General features: G+C 38.3%; 1 protein-coding gene across 4 annotated transcripts in view; it reads right to left on the bottom strand.

Moving 5' to 3' along the window:
- Positions 1–22,146, bottom strand: part of LOC131074377 (uncharacterized protein At4g29660) — a 35,909-nt gene extending 13,763 nt beyond the window's left edge. The window contains exons 1-2 of one of the 4 annotated variants that reach the window (XM_058010986.2): positions 22,002–22,135; positions 10,469–10,577 (exon numbers count right to left, since the gene is read on the bottom strand). In XM_058010986.2, coding sequence (XP_057866969.1) covers positions 10,469–10,517 — 49 coding nt within the window. In that variant the 5' untranslated portion in view covers positions 10,518–10,577; positions 22,002–22,135. Of the gene's footprint in view, positions 1–10,468; positions 10,578–22,001 lie in introns of those variants that run through there. The other 3 variants (XM_058010987.2, XM_058010989.2, XM_058010988.2) reach the window with 3 other exon arrangements.
- Between the last annotated feature and the right edge of the window lie 1,206 nt (positions 22,147–23,352).

The raw sequence follows: 23,352 nt of genomic DNA, 5'->3' as shown, positions 1-23,352 counted from the left end.
ATTGCCTACATTTGAGATAATACATATTGTACTTTGTGGCTGAGTTTTTCACCTCCAAGAGGGAGGTTTTCCCAGGGTATTGGTGTGTCTTGTCTTGTGTTTTTATTGCTGTTATTGTTCTGTTATAATCTGATTATTTAAAATTCACATCTGATTGCTTAAAACTAACATGGTATCAGAGCTTTAGGTTCATTCAAAATAATCAAATTATTAGTTGTCCTTCACTTTCAGTTTGCTGTTTTAGTTTTGCAAGATGGTTACAGGTCTGAAAGTAGAGGACAGACTTGAAGGTGCCCTCAATTTTACATCATGGAAGGTTCATGTCCTCCTTGCTCTTGAAGAATAAGAGTTGTTACAGTTTGTGGAAGACAAGGATCTGACTGAACCTTCAGATCTGGAAGAACTAAAGCGATTCGAGAAGAATGCTCTCAAGGCAAAGAAATTCCTTATTGATTCCGTGAAGGATCATCTTGTTCCAGTTATCTCCAAACTGAAGACAGCCCGAGAGATGTTTAAACATCTAGAAGGGATATATGAGATCAACAACATCAGCCGGACACTTACATTGAGGCAGCAACTTCTTCAAGTCAAAATGAGCAAAGGAGATTCAGTCATGTCCTTCTTCATGAAGATTTCAGAATTGAAGGACCAACTCAGTGCCATTGGAAGCGAAGTTGTGGACAAGGATATTGTCATGATTGCTTTGAATGGTCTTCTTGACTCTTGGGATCCTTTCATTCAAAGCATAAGTGGAAGAGCTGAATTCCCTTCCTTCGATCGCCTCCGGTCAGATTGCATTCAAGAGGAGTCACGCCTTGCTGCCAGAGGAATGCATAAAGGCACTCATGGAGGAGATCAACATGTGCTTGCATCTCAACATGTTAGAAGAAAGGGAGGCCATTGGAAGAACGACTTCAAAAGAGATAGAGACTTCAAACCTCCTGCTTACGATTCAAGGAAGAAGCCAAGGGATCTTTCACTTGTCCGTTGCTTCAGATGCGACAAGTTTGGACATTATGCCAAAGAATGTCAAAATCCACCCATGCCAGGAGAGGCCAACCTGAATGAAGTTGCAAACTCAGAAGATAATGAAGACTACATCTCCATCTCTGCCTTGTCCAGCAATGTGCCAACCGATAGTAACACTTGGTTGATAGACAGTGGTGCATCTAGACACATCACAGGATATCGAGAGCATCTCTCAAACTTGATGGAAAAAGAGTCCAACCTTCATGTGGTAATTGGTGATGATGCTCAGTATTCGGTAAGAGGTTTTGGTAGCACTTCTTTAATTTAAGAATCTGGCATGTCCTTGCATCTTAGTGATATTTTATTTGTTCCTGGAATTAAGAGGAATTTAATTTCTATTTCTGCCTTAGAAGATGAAGGTTATCAAATAGCATTTTCTGAGGGTAAAGTACTTGCATGGCCTAAGAAATCTAGTATTAAATCTGCTCGTGTTATTGGAAATAGATATGATAGTTTGTATAAGCTTTCAGCTAACCCCATCCAAGCACTCATTCATGAAGCTTCTGAATCTAGCGAGCTATGGCATAGAAGGCTCGGCCATCTTCACTATCAGGCACTTCCTTCACTTGAAAAGATGGTTAAAGGTATGCCTAAACTTAATCAATTTCATGATGATACTTGCAAAGGGTGTGCATTAGGTAAAAACACTAAAAGTCCATTTCATAAAAGTGAAAGTAGAGCTAAGGAAAAATTAGCACTTGTTCATTCTGATCTGTGTGGACCCATGTCTGTTCCTTCACCTAGCGGATTTCTATACTATGTTACATTTATAGATGATTTTTCTAGAAAGACTTGGATTTACTTTCTAAAATCTAAAGAATCTGATGAAGTGTTAAGTAGGTTTAAAGCATTTAAGGCTCTAGCTGAAAATATGTCTGGTAGAAGGATTAAAGTGTTAAGATTTGACAATGGAGGTGAATACACCTCAAGTGGCTTCAATGACTTTTGTGTAGAAATAGGAATATACTATGTTACAATTTGTTCCATGAAGCTTCTCAACTCGTTGCTCATTTGTTCACTCGTGGTGTAATTTGGTGTAGGACAATGGTGGATGCAAGCTTTTTTCTCTCTCTTTCGAAAGCCCTTTGAGCCCTTTGGCTATATTGCATCAACTACTTCTCACAGGGTGGCAAAATCACTGCTCTGAAACCAATTGTAATGTCCCCTATTAGGATTTAACTTAATTTTCCCTAGAATTCCTAGTTGAAGCCTAGATTAGTGCCTTGATTTAGATCCACAATATCTGATCGTTATGTAACTGCTATGTAATATAAATACACGTGCATATATGTATATAGTACTATATACAAATATATATATATATATATATATCTAGGTTTGTAACTTTGTGTTGGCTTGAGTACTGGTTGATCTTCTTTTCTTCGATGCTACTGATTTGTTGGTCTTTGGATAAATCCGTGTGCTAATTTATGAACTGACATCTTCTTATGAATATCGATCTGCTTCTATTGATTGTTGTACCTATATCTTTGTCTCTTCCTACTCCCTTTATGCCTCCCTTTATTGCTCGGTACAATACTTTTATACTTCTCCATCATGGGTGTAGGGTTGTGAATTTCCTCACGGTGGTGACCTTTTGGGAAGGAATGTGTCCTCTTGACAATCACATAGCTAAACTGCTGCTTCATATTGTGTCTTGTTAATTATTCTTAACTAATAATTTACTCATGTCTTAGAGATCATACTTAATCTCTTAACCACAGATCTTATGATGTTGGGTTTGTAGTGTTCTTGACCATAGAAGATAATTATAAGTGATGAATTTGTGAAATCTGGTCTGCAATATTTCCCCTCATATGAGATAATGGATAGGAGGAAATTGTGAAGTCTTACCAGAGTAAGACAATTTCATACTCTACTTTTGCTGGTCTTAGGTTGGGGTCATGCCATCTTCATAGAACCCCCTGGAAGTCAAAGAGAGTCTTGTTGACATGTTTTTTAGGACAGCGTCTAACACAGAATATAGTTACCAACGGTCACCTTACTCTCTCTTGATCAAGGTTAGGTCGTATGCTAAGATTGCAAAAAGATCACACGGCTAACTCCAAGGTTCCTTTATGCACGGACGTGACTCAGTTGGCTGATGTGTTTACTGGTAATCCAAGGGGCCTTACGTATTCACTCGAAGAGGATTGAACAATTTGTGCAAGTTTGAGGATTCAATGCCAATGATGTAGCTTTGAATAACAATGTTTTTTGGGACTTTTCAGGATTTGGAATAATGTTGAAAGTAAATAAGGGAAGGGTTTAGAGAGCTACGCTAAGTCTAATCTAATCCTAAGAACAAAGAGACGAGATTACTTGCGCAAAATCAAACCACGCTTCGCTTTGCCAACATAGCACAACTACATGAAGGCGGTGCAATCTTCAGGGATTGTGAAATAATTTTTCAGATTACCAATGAATGCCATCAATTCAAACAACATCCACCCGATAAACGAAGTTAAGTCCACACATAAAATAGGCTCAAACTAACCTTACAAAGCAAGCAACAATCAACTGCAAACAAAAGGTGTGAGCTCAGATTTTACAACAAGCAATCCTATCAAATCCCGTTCATCTAATAACTTAATGCAAATCTATTCTAAACAAAGAGAGTGAGACTATGCAAGCCTTAAGGCAACACAAGAATACACCAACAATTGAACAATATATTAAGTGATTTGCTTCAAAACTTACAGCAACAATCTCTGAAATCAAACTCTCCTCCTTTACAAATGAGGGGGGTCACCCCTTTATATAGGCCTCAAACTATGAGGACATGCAAACCCTAATTAGGGGTTCTATCAAAAGATTCCCCACACATGATGCAACAAGGTGGGAATCAACAATTAATGCCCATGAAACCCATATACAATTACTTCAAACATGCCCAAAATAGCATTCATTTGTGCATTAAATGCACCACTTACATCAAGTTTGCCCAACATACAATGAATATTCCCCATGCGGAAATAAATGCCCATCATTCCTCCATGCGACAACGACATGCAGAAGGAACTTATCATAAAATCATAAATATCGTGGCAGCATGCAAAACATTCTTCATGCACTCAACATGCATTGACTGAGCTGCCAATTAGACAAAATATTCCAGCAATAAGTGTGTCGCCACTACTTGATCAAAAGATTCTCGTCCAAGAATGGATGACCATTGTTTCGCTTCCAATTCACCCATAGCGACACTTGGCACACTCTCAATCTGGTACTCCATCAAGGTGATTTCCTCTTCACTTTGGAGAAGTTTTCCCATTCTGCCATCATTTCCTACGCCTACTTCATCGTGCTGGAAAATGAAGAAACATTCTTAAAGTGTTTCTTAGAAAATGACCCTACAAAGAAGAATTCATGCAATTGGGTTCTCAGGAAGTTCGATGTTACTCCATCTTCATTCAGCTTCTTCGCAAACAATGCTTTAATCACGCTAATGATTTCTTCTTGTACCCTTCTAATTGAGTCTTTTAAAGTCAAAGACTCCATGCTAAACCTTTCAAAGATATTCTTTCCAGAGCAAACAACGCAAATTCATCAGGGGAAATCATAGATCTCATTCTCCTGAATCACTTTACCATCAATTAATGCTTGCTTTGGAACTTTCATTAGAGCTCTGAGTCGCGGAATGGTCAAGTCGTGATAGATGTGAACATCCTCCCATAGACCTTTTGCTACTTCCAATCTGTTCAAAAGGGTAACAAGCCTGGAATGAAGATGAGCCAGGTCTTCATGAATTTCCCAACCGCAGCAAAGACATCTTCCACCCATTCTTTAGCGTTTTGGGCTATTCTCCTAATTTTTTCAGCTTCATCAACATCCTCTTGAGGAAGAGAAGGAGGAATGAATGAAGGATCAGCTTCCCCAAGCGGATGCTTAAATCTCTTGACATAGTCGCTCAAGGCCCTGTTTCCACCTTTCAATCTTTTGCGTTTTTCCTTCAATTTCTGCATTTTCTCCCTCATTGGCCAAGAAGACCCTTCGAAATCCTCCACAACCTACGTCGTGGAAGCGCGCCTCAAATCTATTTCCCTAAACACATAATAACTTGCCTCGATTTCATTCCTATCTTTGTCTACCACGGGCTCAGCTAAATGTAGAGTCCTGAATCTGGACTCATTACTCGTGACTCAGGAAAATTTTCGGGCAGCCTTCCTCTCCGCTGACTGATCCATCCTCTTCAAGAGTTCCACCAATTCTCATGCCGGATCAATTTCTTTTTCTGGTTCCTTCCTCAACCTATCCCTCAATCAATCCGAAGCAGTTGCCGGTGTATCCTGTATTTCCATGTGTGCGTGCTCCTATGATATTTCCTCCATCTATGCAAGGATTGTTTTTATATCCAGCCGGGTTCTTCTAAATGGGGAGGAAGTTTCTATCTCCGGTTTCCTGGCTGATTGGGCCTATGTGAAGTGTTGGCGCTAAGAACATCTTGTGATGGAGCGGTGTCAAGAAGGTTGCCTTGAGATAGATTCACCAGATTTTCCTATGTAAACATTTCTACCTCCCTTACACTGGAAGAGCTAGCCGGAGATTGCATCCTTTCCACCCTTGCTCTTTTCTGCAGTGGTTCTTCCTGCTAGACTTCCTTCTTTGTTGTTCTCGGCCTCTTTGGAGCACTCTTTCCTTTGTCAAGCTCGACTCCTTTCTGTCGAACTTCTCCCTCTTCGGCATGGGCTTGTGAAGATCCTTTACTAGCCTCACTATGGGAATCTAGACTTCCCATCAACTGGTATGTCAGGTGGACATTTCCTTGATATACCTATCTACCCAATGTTGTTTGGTGAATTTCAGAACCGGTTTGGCCAAAATGTCCAGATCATCAATTTCAGGCTCTGACCAATTTGGAGGCTGAATGGGTTGATCTTTCACCTTTTCAAATTTAGGTTGCACTAAGTTTGAATCCTACTTTACTTGATCTGGCACCTGCATTATTTCACCTATACTGATTGTATCACGAGGCAATCAGGAAAACATTTTCTTCCTAACCTCAAGATCATCCTTGGCACTTACCCAATAATCTTCAAGGTGAAATTTGTGTACAAACTTCAATCCAGCAACTTTTCTGATCTTACAATATTGATCGTAGTGAGATTTGGATGTGTAGAATGCCAGGCGGTAGAATGCCAATTCCTCTGTTGCCTTCTCAGTTGTTGCTAGATTCGGACACACTTCCACGTAATCATCAAGGACAACTAGGAATTCTATAGACAACTTTCTTTTCTTCTTCAGCATTTGATCATATGTCGTCAATTGTCTCATGAGTTCTAGCAGCACCAATTTGTCGGACGGATACCTCAGCAATTTATATGCCTGGTAAGAGAATCCCTGCATCCTAATATAAGTGAACTTTGGAAATTGCAGGAACGTGCCCCAAATTTTTGAACCAGAGCCCTAGTCTGTGGCAACACTCTTGTGTGGAGCTCATTCTGCATAAGTCTGGTTAGGTACATGGTGAAAGTGTCATTCGCCAAATTGAAGGAATTAGTATTGTAGAGGTGCAGCTAAGGATAACATTCATGAACTTTCATCTATGCTGGTCCACAACCCATGACTCCTTTTCCCAGCAAACCATCGAAGCCACTCGTCCTTGCAAGCATATAAATTACATAGGAGCTCACATAGAAGGATTGGGACTTCTTTTCTTTCAAATCTTTCAGCTGTTAGGGAGTAAAATGTAATGGGAGGTATAAAGGGGTAATGAAAACGTAGAGGGGTGTAGGTTATAATGGGATGGGGTTTAGGCTAGGGGAAGGAAGGTGGGAGAGGATAGGATAGGGGTAGGGGTAAAGTGGTAGGTAAGGGAAAGGGTAGGCTAAGGGAAGTAAGGTGTAGGTAAAGGGAGGTGAAGGCTAAGGAAAGTAGATGGGTAAGGGGGTGTGAGATGGAGGATAGAGGATGTAGGTGTGAGGTTATAGATTGTAGGGAGGTGAATGAGATGGAAGGGGTAACAGAGGTAAAGGCAAAGGTAGTGGTAGGGATAGGTTAAGGATGTGGGATGGGAGTTAGGAAATATAAGGTAGGTTATGTAGGTGAAGGGTAGTGGATGAGCATACTAGGATGGGAAGAGGGTTAGGTAGGTGAGGGTATAGGTGAAGGTAGGGAGGTGAATGAGATGGAAGGGGTAATGGAGGTAAAGGTAAAGGTAGTGTAAGGGGTAGGGTTAAGGATGTGGGATGGAAGTTAGGAAATATAAGGTAGGCTATGTAGGTGAAGAAGGTTAGGATATGGGAATGGATGAAGAAAGGGTAGGTAGAGGATAGAAAGGTAGGTGGGTATAGGATATGGTAAATGGAAGTGAAGCGTGGTAGGGGAGGTGGAAATGGAAGGAAATGGAATGGTGAAATGGTGATGGCGATGATGAGAAATGGAAATGGGAGCAATCGGGCTTGGGCGCCCACTAACAATGTTGGGAGAAGTGGAAGGGATTATGCCTTGGTTGGGCGAATGGAGTGTTGAACCTCACTTCATCCTTACTTGATCAACTTCTGAGCAACTACAAAGGTTAATAGCAAAGACTCGACAACTACAAACAACTAAACTAAGACCACTAACCTAGAAATCAAAAAAAAGTGGGGGTCCCCATTTGAAATTGGGCGATGTGTGAATACCTCACAACAATTTCCTTCCACCTGGACACCATCTTGGATTCCGAAAGGAATTCTTTCATTTCAGCCTTTATCTACACCTACCTGGTAATAGTTGTCGCCTTGCTTGATTCTACCATTTTAGGAATAAATCAGTACTTCCTGCAAACAAAGCCTCCTAAAAAGAATAAAATATTTTCTAAGTCTAACTTTTTCTCTTTCTCTCCAACTTCTCTTTCTCCAAATTCACACGTGAAGAATGAATTGTACTTGTGTGTTTATATAGAATTCTTCCAAAATGCTGCTAAGTTGGCGAAGGTCAATTTGGGCAATTGCCTTAATGATGTGTCATACATTCCTTTCCAACACGCCATGCAAACGAGCTCCATCATCGTAGTTGAGTTCCAAAATGGAATTTTCTCTTAATGCATCGAGTTGTGTGTCATGATTTGGAATATTCCCTTGCCAACTCGCCAACCTTCCATTTTTTGAATTTTGGAGTGATTTTGGAAGATTCACTCGAGATTCACCTCATCCATCCACTTAGCGGAAAACTTTAGAAGAGAGAATCTTTGACACAAGAAGACTCGAAGTTTTCCAACTTTTCACACCTTGGAGGAGATTTCCAACGTTTTTCCACCATCTCCTAGTTTTTAGGAACTTTCCTAAAATTTAGGTCTCGGGTACAAGAGAGAAGGAATTCTCTCATGAGTCCAAATCTGCAAAAAAATTGAAATTTTGATGAGATTTGGTGTCTAAAAATGGATTTTTCTAAAAAAATCCCAAGGGGATTTTCCTGTTCAGGTTCATCCATTCCTGACCTTCAATTTCCTCCCTGAAAAATTCTGAATTCCTTGACTTAAGCGCTAATTCCACTTTGTCAAGGATTTTGGCATTTTTCTCTTTTTCCTTAGCACCTCCGATCTGGAGTCCAACCTCTTCCTTGGGAGTTATTTTCAACTTGAGGAGGAATCTCGCTTTGTGTTCATTTTCCATGGCTCCCCTTGTTTGGCGCTCTCCCTTCATGGTGGAATTCCAACATTTTCCACGCCCTCCTTGTTTCGGCGCCCTTCCTTATGCATGGGCGCCATTTTACTAACATCAAGGAATTTGTGATCTTGCACATTTCCATGGCAAGTCAATTTGAGCGCCCCTCTTTGTCTCCTGGGCGCCAAAACCACTTCATCAAGGAATTTTGTAATTTTGGACTTTTCCATGCTCTGTTCACTTTGGTGCCCTATCCTCCATGTTGGACGCTATTTGCATCATGTCATGGAAAAAATGGATTTTGAACTTTTTCCATGCCTCATCCATTTTGGTGCCTTATGACTGGGGCACTATTTCCACACTGAGAAGGAACTTTGCAATTTTAAATTTTGCTTGGGCATCTCACTTTGGCACCCTATTACTCCACTAGGGCGCTATTTGCCTATGGTGGAGGAATTCCACCATTTTTTGTTTTTCCTTGACCTCTCTCATCTAGTACCCTTCTACTTCATTTGGGCGTTGAACTGACTTGGTGATGGAATTTGACCTTTCGTTCATTTCCAAGCTTAGAGAATTTTGATGTTTCCAAATTCAGGATGCCATTTAGGAATGGAGATGGATTCCAAACTTGATTTTCTTCAGCGTTTCCACATCTAGAGTGAATGCTCATACTTAGCCAATTTTGATCAGCTTTGCCTGCTTCTAACTTTCCGGATTTAGATGAATCTTCAAGAATATTCAGTCTTCAATGTCTGTCTGCGAGAGTCCTGCCATAAATAGACTTTCCAAAAATAGAAAGTGCTTCAAATGTCAAAGTTAGAGCCTAAACAAGACACAGAGACACTATAAATAGAACTTACTAAAAATAGAAATTACTAAAAAATAGTAAGTTTGATTTTTGGTGAAATGAAGACATTACGGGAGGCACTGAAATCCCTAAAAAATAGGAACTTTCTAAAAATGGAAAGTTGCTCAAATTTCACGTGCAAGATCCTTAGAGGGTCCTGACTCCATTGCAACTTTCAGTTTTCAAAAAACCTAAAAGGAAACCCCTAAAATCTAGGACTGAAGAAAAAACCCTAAAATTGATAAAACGAGTCCTAGACTTAGCCAAAATTGCTCAAACGAGTTGCAGGCTTGATCAAACTAACCCCACTCACTTGCAAACTCAAAGAGACCGATGAGACTGCCGCAAAAAGACCCCAGAAACAAAAACAAAAAGACCAAGAGGGCCTAAAAAGTAGGGGGTCCCCATTTTGAATGGGGTGATGTGTGATTAGGTCACAACAAGTCTGAAATACAAATGCCAAACCAATAAATCAAACTTATTCCATTTGTAACTAGGTTATGAACTTTGGATTTTTCAAATTTACAAGGAGTTTCAGTCAAGATTACCCTACAAAGGTAACATGACTAATCTAACATAATACAAGATCTATCACACCCCTTGTCAATCCAATTTAGTCACACAAAATGGGCAAGTTTGTGAAACAAAAAGAAATTTCCCTAAAACCTTCTTGACAAAGAAGGTTGCATAATCCTTATCTTAATATGTTGGAAGCTCACCCTTGCTTCAACTCGAAGAGATATCCATAGGGCCTACCAAATCAGTTTTTGCATACACCATTAATACTATTACAAGATAGCCTTGTTGCTTCTCTCAAAAAGATGAGACAAAACTTGCCTTAAAATTACGAACCTTGTGAATTTCTAAATGCCCTGGATAAGCTATTAGTTGTTGACAATAACATATCCTAGTTCAAATTTGCAACTTGAGATAATATCAGAGTAGTGCAGCGGAAGTAAATTGTGTGATAGATTTTCATAAGAGGTGAAGTAGAAGTTACAAGGACCAAGCCATTTCCAATTGAGGATCATCTTGAGCACTCCCAACTTCGTCATCCCAATTTGAATTTCTTATGGACAAGCAATCTTGGGAAGGCCGGACTGTCATACCCCCGCCTGAGATAAAGATTGCAGCTTTAGTAAATAATAAAAACATAAGCAATTGAATTAATGAAAGGGGGCCGACCCAAAATAGAAATAATTAAAACTGGCTATAACTATTTAAAAAAGGGCCAACTAGATTAAGAGCAATTTTTAAATAATTATAATTTATTTAAGGGAGACGACTAAGATTTGTTAGGACAGCACTCAGCTTTGATGAGTTGTAACTCTTGCCAAGGGAAAGAGGTGTTATGAAGAGGTATGACTCTTTCCAAATAAGAGATATAAACAAAAGAACAATTCATCCACGAAAGGCATGGAAAAATCAAGGAAAATAAGCAAAAAGAATTAAAATCAGAGCTGAAATTGACATTAGCAGCAATTCTAAATAAGAGATAAATCTGATAAATAAATAGAACTATAGATCTATACATATGTGTTCATGCAATAGAGATACTTTCAGAAATTACTGACCTTTGCAAGTAATCTAAATGCTTATCTTTAATATAAATATGTGATAAGGGGTTCATTTAATAATCTATTTTGAATTTGGAGAAAAGGATTGCAAGTGTAGGAAGGATGGCTAGCCTTCCAAGTTCACAAGACCTAAGTACGCCACCTCGAGATGAATGTTATGCTCATGGACCAAGGGGCTTAGTGTGCCCTTGGGCTTGAGATCCCATCAAATACACCACCCTGAGATAAATGATATGCTTGTAGCCAAGGGGCTCAGTGTGCCCTTGGGCTTGAGATCCCATCAAGTACGCCACCCCAAGATAAATGCTATGCTTGTAGGCCAAGGGGCTTAGTGTGCCATTGAGCTTGACATCCCCCATCAAGTACACCACCCCAAAATAGATGCTCGTGGACCAGAGGCTTAGTGTGCCCTTGGGCTTGAACAAGAAAGATGGCCAGCCTCCAAGGTAAACTGGGGCATGGAAGGACAGCCCACCTTCCATGCCCTCACTGTAAAAGGGCAACCAACCTTGAGACTGCAATTTGCAAGTATTTCAACAAATTCTTAATGAGGTTATTATGGGAATCCACATTGGAATGGCTAATGTCTTAATTAGATCTTATTATGAGAATGTTATAGGATTTTATGATGTATACTAATGATTAGACAAATTAGATGCTATCTTGATTAATGATTTAATGTCAATGTCCAAGTGGCTAATTTTGTGTGCAAGCCCTAAACCAGGATTAATCTTGTTAAAAGGCTTTTCAATTGGTAACTTTATGCTCTTAACTATATTACATTTCTAATTTCTAGTTGAAATTGTGATTTTAGGACAAAATATAAGAATATCCCCAAAGGGGACATTAAAATGGGCATTCCTTTATTTAATGACCCATAACCTAGCAAATCTCATAAAACATCTTTCTAGGAAAATTACCTTGTGTGCCCCTCAAATTTGCACTCAATATACCATAGTTCATTAGTTTCATTGTTGGCTTCTTTCTCCTTCAATTCTTTCATCATTTGGAGCATGTCCCTCTACAGTGCTTGTATTGTTCTCGATTAATTGTCACTATTGCCATTCAAACTTCCATCTTCCTCTATTTTTCTCTTACTATACGAGGATGTAAATGTTATTCAAATTTATGTTCAAGTCTGAAGTTGTATAATTTTGTTATTCTTTTACTGATATTTACTGTTGCTTCTTATGTTACAGGTTGCTGTAGATAACATTATTTATTTTCTATGTCTCTACAGCATTTCATATGACATATACTTATAAGCAATGCCCACCGATCAAGGCATGCCTTGATCAGACATGTCTCTTGACATGCCCGATCAAGACATGTCTTGATCGGTGCACAAGCACCGTTTCATTAGAGTGTTATGCCGATAACTATCGGGTCACGCCTAAAGACATTTAACGTAATCAACCGATAAAAAATCGGGTCACGTCAAATGCTATTAAATCTAACAACCGATAACAGATCGGTATAATGCGAGATTAATATGATAACTATTATAGTTATCATATGATAACATCAATCGATGCTATCATATGATAGCTATGATAGTTATCATAAGTCCGATCTGTTCTTATTACAATCACAGCATGTGTAATATGATTATAGCATGATCGATTATGTTTGATAATGATGTTCAAATGTCAAACTGTGCAATCCGATGTTTTGGATAGTGAATGCATATAAAGATGATTATAACAAGTTTATTTATTTAATCATGAAGTCTACCATTAGCTTGTAGTTATATCGATAAGGTAGATGATTGAATGAGAGATAAATGAAGTCTCTCATTCAATCATTTATCTTACCGAAGCTACTAAGTTTCAACAGAGGACATTTTATCTTCCTTTTCTATGTCCATCGCCCGATTGTAGGCTTTAAAATAGGGTAAGATTGGTACTACATCTTTTTTAGTTAATGACGAAAGTAAGCCTTCAATGAACCACCACATTTTTAGACTATCAACTCGTTATGTTTTCAATTTTACCAGCAATTCTTTAAGTCTACAATTATAAGCTCGTATGTTTTCGTGCTTAGCTTGTTTTGTATTGTAAATTTTTGCTAACGTTCCATTATCACAAAGGAATTTAAACTCTTCTTCAAAAGCCTTCTTTAATCTCTCCCAAGCATTTATGGAGGCTTGGTCAATTTTTGTATACCAGTCAATTGCTACGCATTGCAAGGTTGTTGGAAAAGATCGCAGCCAAATTGCTTTATCATCTTGCCCATTTGTTGTCTAGATTGTTTCACAAAGTCTTACAATGGCAATCGGGATCCTCCAAATCATTGCCTATAAACTTGGGCAACTTGTTCTTTTTTCCACTAGGGCTTGCCCTGGTTTTATTCTGATTCAAACCTACAATCTAGAATCTATTTGCTCGGGAGTTTTGGTTCGAGCATTCGGATGCTTTTGTTGCACACTCAGCCACATAGGAATCCTCAACTCTTCCCTCGGCTTTAGCCTTTCAGGTACTTGTTTCATCTTCAAATTTTCTTTTATACACCTTTGGCTCAACTTATTTGCCTTTGATTGACAACCTTTCAATGTCCCAAAGGCTACTCTTATACAATTTTGTGAAGGAACATGACTTCGTCTCCCAGCGTCCCTTGTCTAGAGAAGGTTGTCTTGACTTTTCAACTTGACTACATTCTCAAGAAGGGCTCGAACTTGGGAATCGCCTGGCTGTATTTTACTCAAGTGTTTTTTGTAATCTTATCCTTCATTCCCTTTGCTCGATGTTGTTAATTTTGTAACGTCGGTCGTACTATTTCATGCTTCCGATATATCGATATATATATATATATATATATATATATATATTAATTTGATTACATATACTAATATGTTAACGTTAACTAATGATAAATAAAACCAAAGTTAACTTATCGTGTTTGACCAATGATTACACCGTTCATGGTATCGGGTGGTAAAGCGATTCTCAAACAAGTCACACTCCTTTTGATCGGGTAAGTAAACGGTGACTAGTTTATATACTGTGGTGAAAGGTATGTAGGGAAGAGATGTGTGGGAAGACATATCTCTTCACTACGTAACCCCTCATCCACTTATATAGCATGCTTACATTGAGGAGGATGTACACACCGAAATTGATAAGTGTGGTGCATTTGTAAAACATGCTATAGCAAATAGAATACAACTTTCAAATCATATCTCCATCTCTTCTATTTTGATCACAGAATTTTGAAAGAACTTAACATGGTATCAGAGCGAAGTTAAGGAAGATCATATTAAAATTCTGTAACGATCTCATAAACTTTCACCAAGCTCTTACTAAGATCACATTCTCATAATCCTAATGGCAACCGGAGTTAGGTTTGAAGATAGATTAGATGGAGCATCAAATTTTGTATCTTGGAAATTCGGGATCATGATTGTTTTGAAAGAAAATAAAATTGACTCCCATGTCAAAAGTGAAATTCCTAAACCCTCTGATGATATAGAGAAAATTCAGTGGAGCAAGGACAGTGAGAAGGCCCTTAAGATAATTGTGGATTCAGTAAGAGACCACATTGTACCTGTTATTTCTAAATATGAGACGGCCTTTCAGATGTTCAAAGCACTAGCTGACATTTATGAAATCAACAACACTAGCAGGGCTCTCACCCTAAAGGATCAACTACACCATATAAAGATGAATAAAGGAGAAACAGTTACATCCTATTTCTTGAGGATCACTGAGCTTAGGGATCAACTATCCACTATTAGACATCTAGTAGACAACAAAGAACTTGCTATGATGGCCCTAAATGGACTTCCTACCTCATGGGAATCGTTGATTCAAGGAATCAGTGCTCGTTCTAAATTTCCTAAGTTTGATAGATTGAAAACCGATTGCATTCAAGAGGAATCTCGGCTTGTCACAAGAGGAATAAAACAAGACTATGGTAATGAAGACATTCAAATTCTAAACTCTAATTCCCACAAGAAAGGAAAGAAGAACTTTAAGAGAAAGAGGGACAACAGCTCAAATGGGAAGAGGTCTTCAAAGATGAAGAGAGACATTTCTAAAGTACAATGTTTCAGATGTGACCAATATGGGCACTATGCAATGAAGTGTCCAGACAGGATCAAACAACAAGCTTCAATGGCAAAAATTAAGAAAGGGAGTAATTCCGAGAAGCTAGTCTTCTACTCAGCCCTCTCTAGTCAAGTCACCTCCAATTTCAACACATGGGTGATTGACAGCAGAGCATCTCGACACATCACTGGATTTTGTGAGCACCTAGATACACTTGTGTAAAGTTCAAATGAAGAAGTGAAAATTGGTGATGACTCAAATTATCCAGTTATGGGAATAGGAACCTGCAATATCAACCTAAAGTCAAGCATATCCCTACAGCTGACTGGAGTTCTATTTGTACCTGGTATAAAGAGAAACCTTGTCTCAATTTCTGCACTTGAAGATAAGGGTTACAGATTAACCTTTATGGAAGGAAAGGTACTTGCTTGGCCAAAGAAATCCACCATCAAGAAAGCCCACACCATTGGAGTAAGACAAGGGAACCTCTACAAACTTTGCACCACTCCACCTCTAGCCTTGATTCATGAGACTCCAAATTCGAATGAACTTTGGCACAGAAGATTAGGGCACCTTCATTTCCATGCCCTACCTAAGATAGAAAAGATGGTGATCGGCTTACCCAAGCCAAGTCAAAAATCTAAAGGAGCCTGCAAAGGGTGTGCCTTGGGAAAGAATACTAAAGGGTCTTTTAATTCTAGCAACAATAAATCCAAAAATGTATTAGAATTAGTTCATTCTGATTTATGTGAACCCATGTCTGTACCCTCATTAGGGGGATTTTTTATATTATGTAATATTTGTAGATGATTATTATAGGAAGACCTGGATATATTTTCTGAGGTACAAAGAGTCTGAAGAAATCCTTTCTAAATTTAAGGAATTCAAAGCTCTTGCAAAAAAAATGACAGATAAGAAAATCATAACCTTAAGAACAGACAATGGGGGGGAATACACTTCTGATATGTTTGAAGATTATTGTATAAATGTTGGGATTAAGAGGGAGTTAATTGTACCTTATAACCCACAACAAAATGGGGTAGCTGAAAGAAAGAATAGGACTATAGTAGAAGCTGTTAGGGCTATGTTGTTTGACCAAAATATAGAAACCTCATTTTGGGCTGAAGCATCGAGGACAGCTGTGTACATTCAAAATAGATGTCCTCATTCTCTTCTTGACAATAAAACCCCTGAAGAAGCCTTTACTGGCAACAAACCTGACATAAGTCATTTCCAGATCTTTAGGTGTCCAGTCTATATTCATGTCCCCAAAGAAAAAAGGTCAAAGTTAGAACCTTCTGGAAAGAAAGGAGTATTTGTTGGGTACAATGAAACCTCTAAAGCCTATAGAATATACATACCTGGTCAAAGACAAATTGAACTAAGCAGAGATGTCATCTTTGAGGAAGACATAGCATTCAGGAGATCCAAAAGCTCTAATAAATTAGAACACCAAGATCCTCCTACAAGCTTGGATGAGGATTCCACCCCTAAGATTCAGAGGGAGACCCTTGAAGATGCTGAGCATGAAGTTCAAGGCTTACCTTTAGAAGAAAATTATCCCGAAACTAGGAAGAGACCACTTTGGGCTAAAAAGATGCTTCAAGAAGCTGAAAATTATGCTGCTCCAAAGGGGACCTTCAGAGAAAGTAAGAGACCTAACCTATTTTCCAGTTATACTGCCTTGATGAGTGAGATCATTGATGCAGAACCTTCCTGGGTTGGAGATGCGCTCAAGCATCAAGTTTGGAAAGATGCTATGTCAGAAGAGTATCAGTCAATTCTGAAAAATGATGTCTGGGATATTGTGCCTAGGCCTAAAGGCAAATCTGTGGTATCTTCTAAATGGCTCTTCAAAATCAAACATGCAGCAAATGGCAGCATTAAGAAGCACAAAGCAAGGTTTGTTGCCAGGGGTTTCTCACAGAAAGAAGGTATTGACTATGAAGAGACATTTGCTCTTGTTGCCAGATGGCAGATACACTTATGTCCAAGCAGTTTTGGCTATTGCAGCATCTAAAGGATGGAAAGTCCATCAAATGGATGTCAAGACTGCTTTTCTGAATGGTAAGATTGAAGAAGTTTATTTGGAGCAACCTGAAGGTTTTGTGATTCATAAGGCTGAATCACATGTCTGCAGATTAAAGAAAGCTCTTTATGGACTGAAACAGGCCCCCAGAGCATGGTATGAAAGAATCGATCACTATCTCTTGGAATTAGGGTTTTTTCAAGAATGAAGCAGATCCAAATCTCTACTACAAGGTAATCAATGGTGAATTATTAATTCTTATTCTTTATGTTGATGATCTACTAATCATAGGAGAGGATAATTGTATTTCTCGATGTAAGAAAGAATTAACCTCTGAGTTTGATATGAAAGATTTAGGAATTCTTCACTACTTCCTTGGATTGGAAGTTTGGTAGCAGGCAAATGGTATAATCCTTAATCAAGGAAAATACACCATTGATATACTCAAGAGATTTAGAATGTTGGATTGTAGATCCATGACCACACCTATGGAGACAAATCTGCACAAGCTAAAGGAAATAGCTGCAGAATCAGAGTTTGCAGATCCTACACTCTACAAACAGATTATTGGATCTCTGATGTATTTGGTAAACACAAGACCTGATATATGTTATGCTGTAAATGCACTAAGTCAGTTCATGTGTGAACCCAGGGAAATACATCTTGTTGCTACAAAGCATATTCTGAGATATCTTTGAGGAACTATTGGTTTTGGTTTAAAATATAAACATGTAGAACTTGACCTACGTGGATTCACTGATTCTGATTGGGCTGGAAGCATAGTTGACAGGAAAAGCACATCAGGATGTTGCTTCAGTTTAGGATCAGGAATGATCTCATGGATATGTAGAAAACAGTCTTCAGTTGCTCAGAGTTCTACAGAAGCTGAATACATTGCAGCCTCCATGGGAGCAAGAGAAGTTGTATGGCTCCGGAAATTGCTTGTAGGACTGTCTGGTCAGCCCTTAAATCCTACTATCATCTACTGTGACAATCAGAGTTGCATTAAGCTTTCAATGAATCCAGTATTTCATGACAGGTCTAAACACATTGAGATCTTTATCACTATGTTCGAGATATGGTGGAAAGGAATGTGATCCGACTGAATTATTTTAGTATAGGTGATCAGATTGCAGACATTCTTACCAAGCCTTTCTCCAGGATCAAGATTGAACACTTTAGAGATAAACTTGGTATGGTTGAAAATGTTATTTAATTTTGAGATAGAGTCTCATTTATTCTGATATACTAATATATTTAAAGATGTTTAGTGTGTAAACTCTTTTATTTGTCATGTGTGTGACTCCATGACTGCATGGGCCTTCTGTGAACATTATTGAAGGGTGACGACTTTTCAATAATGAACACTTGTTTCAAATTAATATTGTAAGGTGACGATTTTAAGATTATCAATTTAACTTTCTTGATGGATATCATGTGACTTGATATATGTGGACATGTCATGATAGTATATATATCTCTGAGACATTATGGTAGATATCTGCTGGTTGATATCATTAAATAAACCATAAATATGATAGAGATCTTCATGGTGAATATTATGAACATAATATTCGTGGACATGACATGAAATCATTATCAGTATGGTAGGCATCATGTGACTTGATGCCAATGCACATGCCTTACTTGATAACTATGAGTTATGGTGAGTATCATGAGACTTGATATTCATTGTTGAACCATATCTCTGAATATCACTATGGTGTGATATCTCCTCTCTTCACAATCAATGGATGAATTGTGATGTTTTTTCTAACATGAAATGTGTCCTCCCTAGTTAAGAGGGAGTGTTAATTTTGTAACATTAGTCGTACTATTTCATGCTTCCGATATATATATATATATATATTTGATTACATATACTAATATGTTAACATTAACTAATGAAATAAAACCAAAGTTAACTTATCGTGTTTGACCAACGGTTACACCGTTCATGGTATCGGGTGGTAAAGCAATTCTTAAACAAGTCGCACTCCTTCCGATCGGGTAAGTAAACGGTGACTAGTTTATATACTGTGGTGAGAGGTACATAGGGAAGAGATGTGTCTTCCCACGTGGGAAGACACATCTCTTCACTACGAAATCCCTCATCCACTTATATAGCATGCTTACATTGAGGAGGATGTACACACCGAAATTGATAAGTGTGGTGCATCTTTAAAACACGCTATAGCAGATAAAATACAACTTTCAAATCATATCTCCATCTCTTTTGTTTTGATCACAGAATTTTGAAAGAACTTAACAGATGTTCCTTAATGATCACTTAATCTCATGGTCTTGACCACCTTGTGGCCTCTTCTCCCCTTTATTGGGATCTAAGAGGATGAATCACCCAAATCTGACCCAATTTCTTTTAAGGCAACGATGCCAAATGTTTACTGCTCTATCTGACAAAATAAACACATGAATTAATAATAGCAATGACAATGTATACCAGACATAAAGAGTAAAATATATCTTTATTCGCACATAAAATTATTACAGAATAAGACTAGAGATGATCAACCAAGGATCAGAGTTGATCTAACTAGCTCATACTACTTTCCTTGACAATACACAATCTTTGTAAAGGACCTATCAGTTGCCAAGAAGAACACAACCATCAACCAACCAACACTTATACCTGCTTGAAGCCAACAAACACTTAATAAAAACAATTGATACATAGTTAAATAACCAATACTATCAAAATATAATAATAGACATTGTATATTGACTACACTCTTTATCATTTGAATTAATCTTTTTGAAATTTTAATTTTCTGTAACTTGTTTGCTCTTTCATCTCACCTATTGTGTGTCATAAGATACGTTGATACAGACTCTCCTCGACAAAATGCTTGTACAGTCAAAGCAATCCATTCATAGCAAAGAACCTGATTTTGGATTTTTTTGTGGAGCATATTAGGCCCACCTTGGCATGGAGATGGAAACTATGAACCCACTTCATATGGAAACCTCTACTCTAAATCCCATATGGTATGTAGCTAGGCTTGATAGAGTGCCTCCATCTCACAATGAAGAAGTGAAAGAAAGGTTAAGGCCCATCAAAAAACATATATTAATGAGGATTCTACTTTACTTTGCATGCTAGAGGCGAGGATGGAAGAGCTACATTAGCTCAAACCAACCTTGTTGAATGGTGTGTGTGGCATGGCAAGAATGCACCAGAGTTGAGAATCCTTTTCACTCTTGCCTACTTTGACAACGTATTAGTTCCTTTGTTGCAAAGAGGAATTGGTCCACATACAATATCATATCAATCAACAGGAATAAACCTACCTCTTCACAAGTAAAGAAGTTAGTAACTATGCATAGTGCATTGCTGCTTCAAAATCAACATACTCCTAAATATCGATAGACTTCAACCGCACATTGGGATATTGATCTTAAAGACACCAGATAGTTTGATTAAGATGAGGCACAAGAAGGATTGGTTGGATTTCCAAGATGAGGCAAACCCTTCTAGTGGCAATAACTAAAATTCAAACTTCGATTTAGAGGCAACATTAGCAAATGTCAATTAGGAGCAGCAGCAGATTTTCAATGCCTTTGTTAGTTTGTAGGTGAAACTTGCAACCTTTGGGCATTTCATTGTAATTTTTATATAATATATATGCACACTGACAATGAGAGCAATTGATTTTGTTAATTTGTTTGTCGGGTCTAATGTGAACCAAAATATTTACCAGCTTGATACTAAATTGTGTCTTAGAAATTCTCTCAAGTACACAACAATAAAGCACGCTATGAATTCTCTAGTGTTACAGCGAAAACAGACCTATGCTTGCATAAGGATGAAATTCTCTCTCGATCTTTCTATCATTCCCTTCCCTAGGTGAAACAATAAACTTGTAACATTTTGTATAAAAAATAATCTAAAAAACAAGGCCATGGAATGCATCAATGCTTGGAACACTGTAATATTGCACAACTTTGAGACTAAACTACATATTTAAGAATTTGCACCTAGGACTAGTTCTAATGCTTACAGAACAGGCATGTGCATGCATAACCATGTCGTTATCTCTCTCCTCCTTGCTTATGTGAAAGAGAAGAGTAAGAACAAAAAATCTATACTCGTCCAACAAATTTGAGAACTGGTTATTTGATTATCATCGAACCCCACCAGTTAACACCTTCAAGCTAAATTTTGTCTAGGAAATTCTCTCAAACCCTAGGCCATAAAATGCATTTTAAATACTAAACACTACTGTGTTGAAGACCTTCGAGCCTCAACTACAAGAATTCCAACCTCTCCTTAGTTCGAGGGTTTGTAGAACAAGAATGTAGATGCATAACCATGGCATTATCTCTTCCTTCCTTGTTTAGGCAAAAGAGCAGCGCAACAAGCAAAAATTTACGCTTAACTAACATATTCAACAATTTGAACACATAATTAACATCGAAATCCTCCTGTAAATACCTCCATACTTCACAGTTACTTTGGTGTCAATAATAATCTGAAATTGGGACCAAAAATGCGTTTCAAACACTTGAACGCTACTATATCGCATGTCCCTGAGCCTAAACAATGTATTCAAGACCAAGTCTGTAATATACATATTCGCGTCGTTGTCTCGTTATTTTTTTGTTCATTATCCTCCATCCCTAGGTTAAAGAAGCGAAATTCGTACACTCAGCTGTCGAATTTCACTACAATTACTCGCGTACTTCGCACCAAACGAGGAGCACAAACGATAAACCGGAAATGTTATCAAAGTAATTTCAATACAGCAAAGAACGCTGATACAAAAACTAAATGAAAATCACCATAACGCCGACAGAGAAACGAACACTTCAAAAAAACATCAAAAGAACCGCCATAGAGTTAGGAGATGGCATGATCGGATTTCTTACCTTACAAAAGCTCAGACTAAATCCTCTGAAACAAATTCCCCATACCCTTGAAGAAAAGAAATGCAAAAACCAAGGCTTCAGATCTCTATCATCATAAAATCAATACTTTGATTTTTGAAATACATCAAACCCTTTCTTGGGGGCGAAAGTGCGAATTTAGGCAGATCTGATATAGCGAGGTGGCAGGAAATAAGGATGATGACTCAGCGACCGGACAAGTTACCAGGTGTGATCTGCCCTTAATCTCTAGCCCTAAATTTAATATACCGTTTAAATTTTCGGTACGAAATCAATCCAAAACGCTGCCAACAATGTGTCAAAACCGAGCCCAAACCTTGGCAATAAGCCGAGATCTTTTCTAGAGGCGGTTGCTAAATCTTCTCCTGCAATCGCTTATGGTGCTCGATTCGCCAAACCTGCGCAAAATGAAGTCACAACAAACGGTAAGCATCCTGGGGACCCTTCTGCATTTCATGTAACTCCCAATCCTGAAATGTTGAATGAGATTATTAAGGAAAAAGAAAGGTTGAGTAACACAGCCATTTTCATCTCTGCGGTTGAAATTGATAAAGTGCCTGCCAGAAAATTTTTAGACGACTGGTTTTATAATTATTGGAACTTAAAGCTTGGTTATCAAATCTCGTTTTGTAGCAAATTCAAAAAGGATTATTTGTTGTATTTTTTGTCAATAACGATTCTCAACAGGTCGTGCTAAAAAAAGAGTACTGGACGGTCGGCAACACCATGTTTAGGGCTCTGGCTTGGAATGCAGAGGCTAACCTTGATGAGGTGGTTGCTCTTTCGACTCTGAGATGGGTCCTCATAAAACAAATTCCTCCTTTCTTATGGCGTTTTATACCTCAACTGGTTGAACCTCTAGGGAAATTCCTAAGAATGGATGATTCTGCTCGGTTAGTCCCGCATTTAGATGCAAGGGTTCTTGTTGCTCTGAAACCTGGTCAGGATCTACCCAAATAAATTAACATATCCATTGTTAATGAGCAAATTTTCTACCCTATTGAAACCCTAGGTGGTTTGAATGCGTGTTTTCTATGTAGGAAAGAAGGGCATCTTAGGAAAGATTGCCCGATTATCAGAAATAAAAATCAAAAAATTATTAACCCTTTTAACCTCCCCATTTCTAACCAGTCGATTCCGCCTTCCTCTGCTAAAACTAATCTTGTGCCTTCCCTAAATGCTCCCTCTCAATCTTTCCCCTCTCTGATACAAACAACGGTCTCTCAAAATGTGTCATTTACCAGCATTGTGGATACAGATGGTTTTCAAACTGTTACAAAAAAAGGAAGAATCGGTCGAGCAAAAAGGACTCGGCCCCTAATATGCTTCTTAT

This window comes from Cryptomeria japonica, chromosome 3 (genome assembly GCF_030272615.1).
Source record: "Cryptomeria japonica chromosome 3, Sugi_1.0, whole genome shotgun sequence".
Classification (NCBI taxonomy): Eukaryota; Viridiplantae; Streptophyta; class Pinopsida; order Cupressales; family Cupressaceae; genus Cryptomeria; species Cryptomeria japonica.
This window is presented reverse-complemented; position numbering and strand designations above follow the sequence as displayed.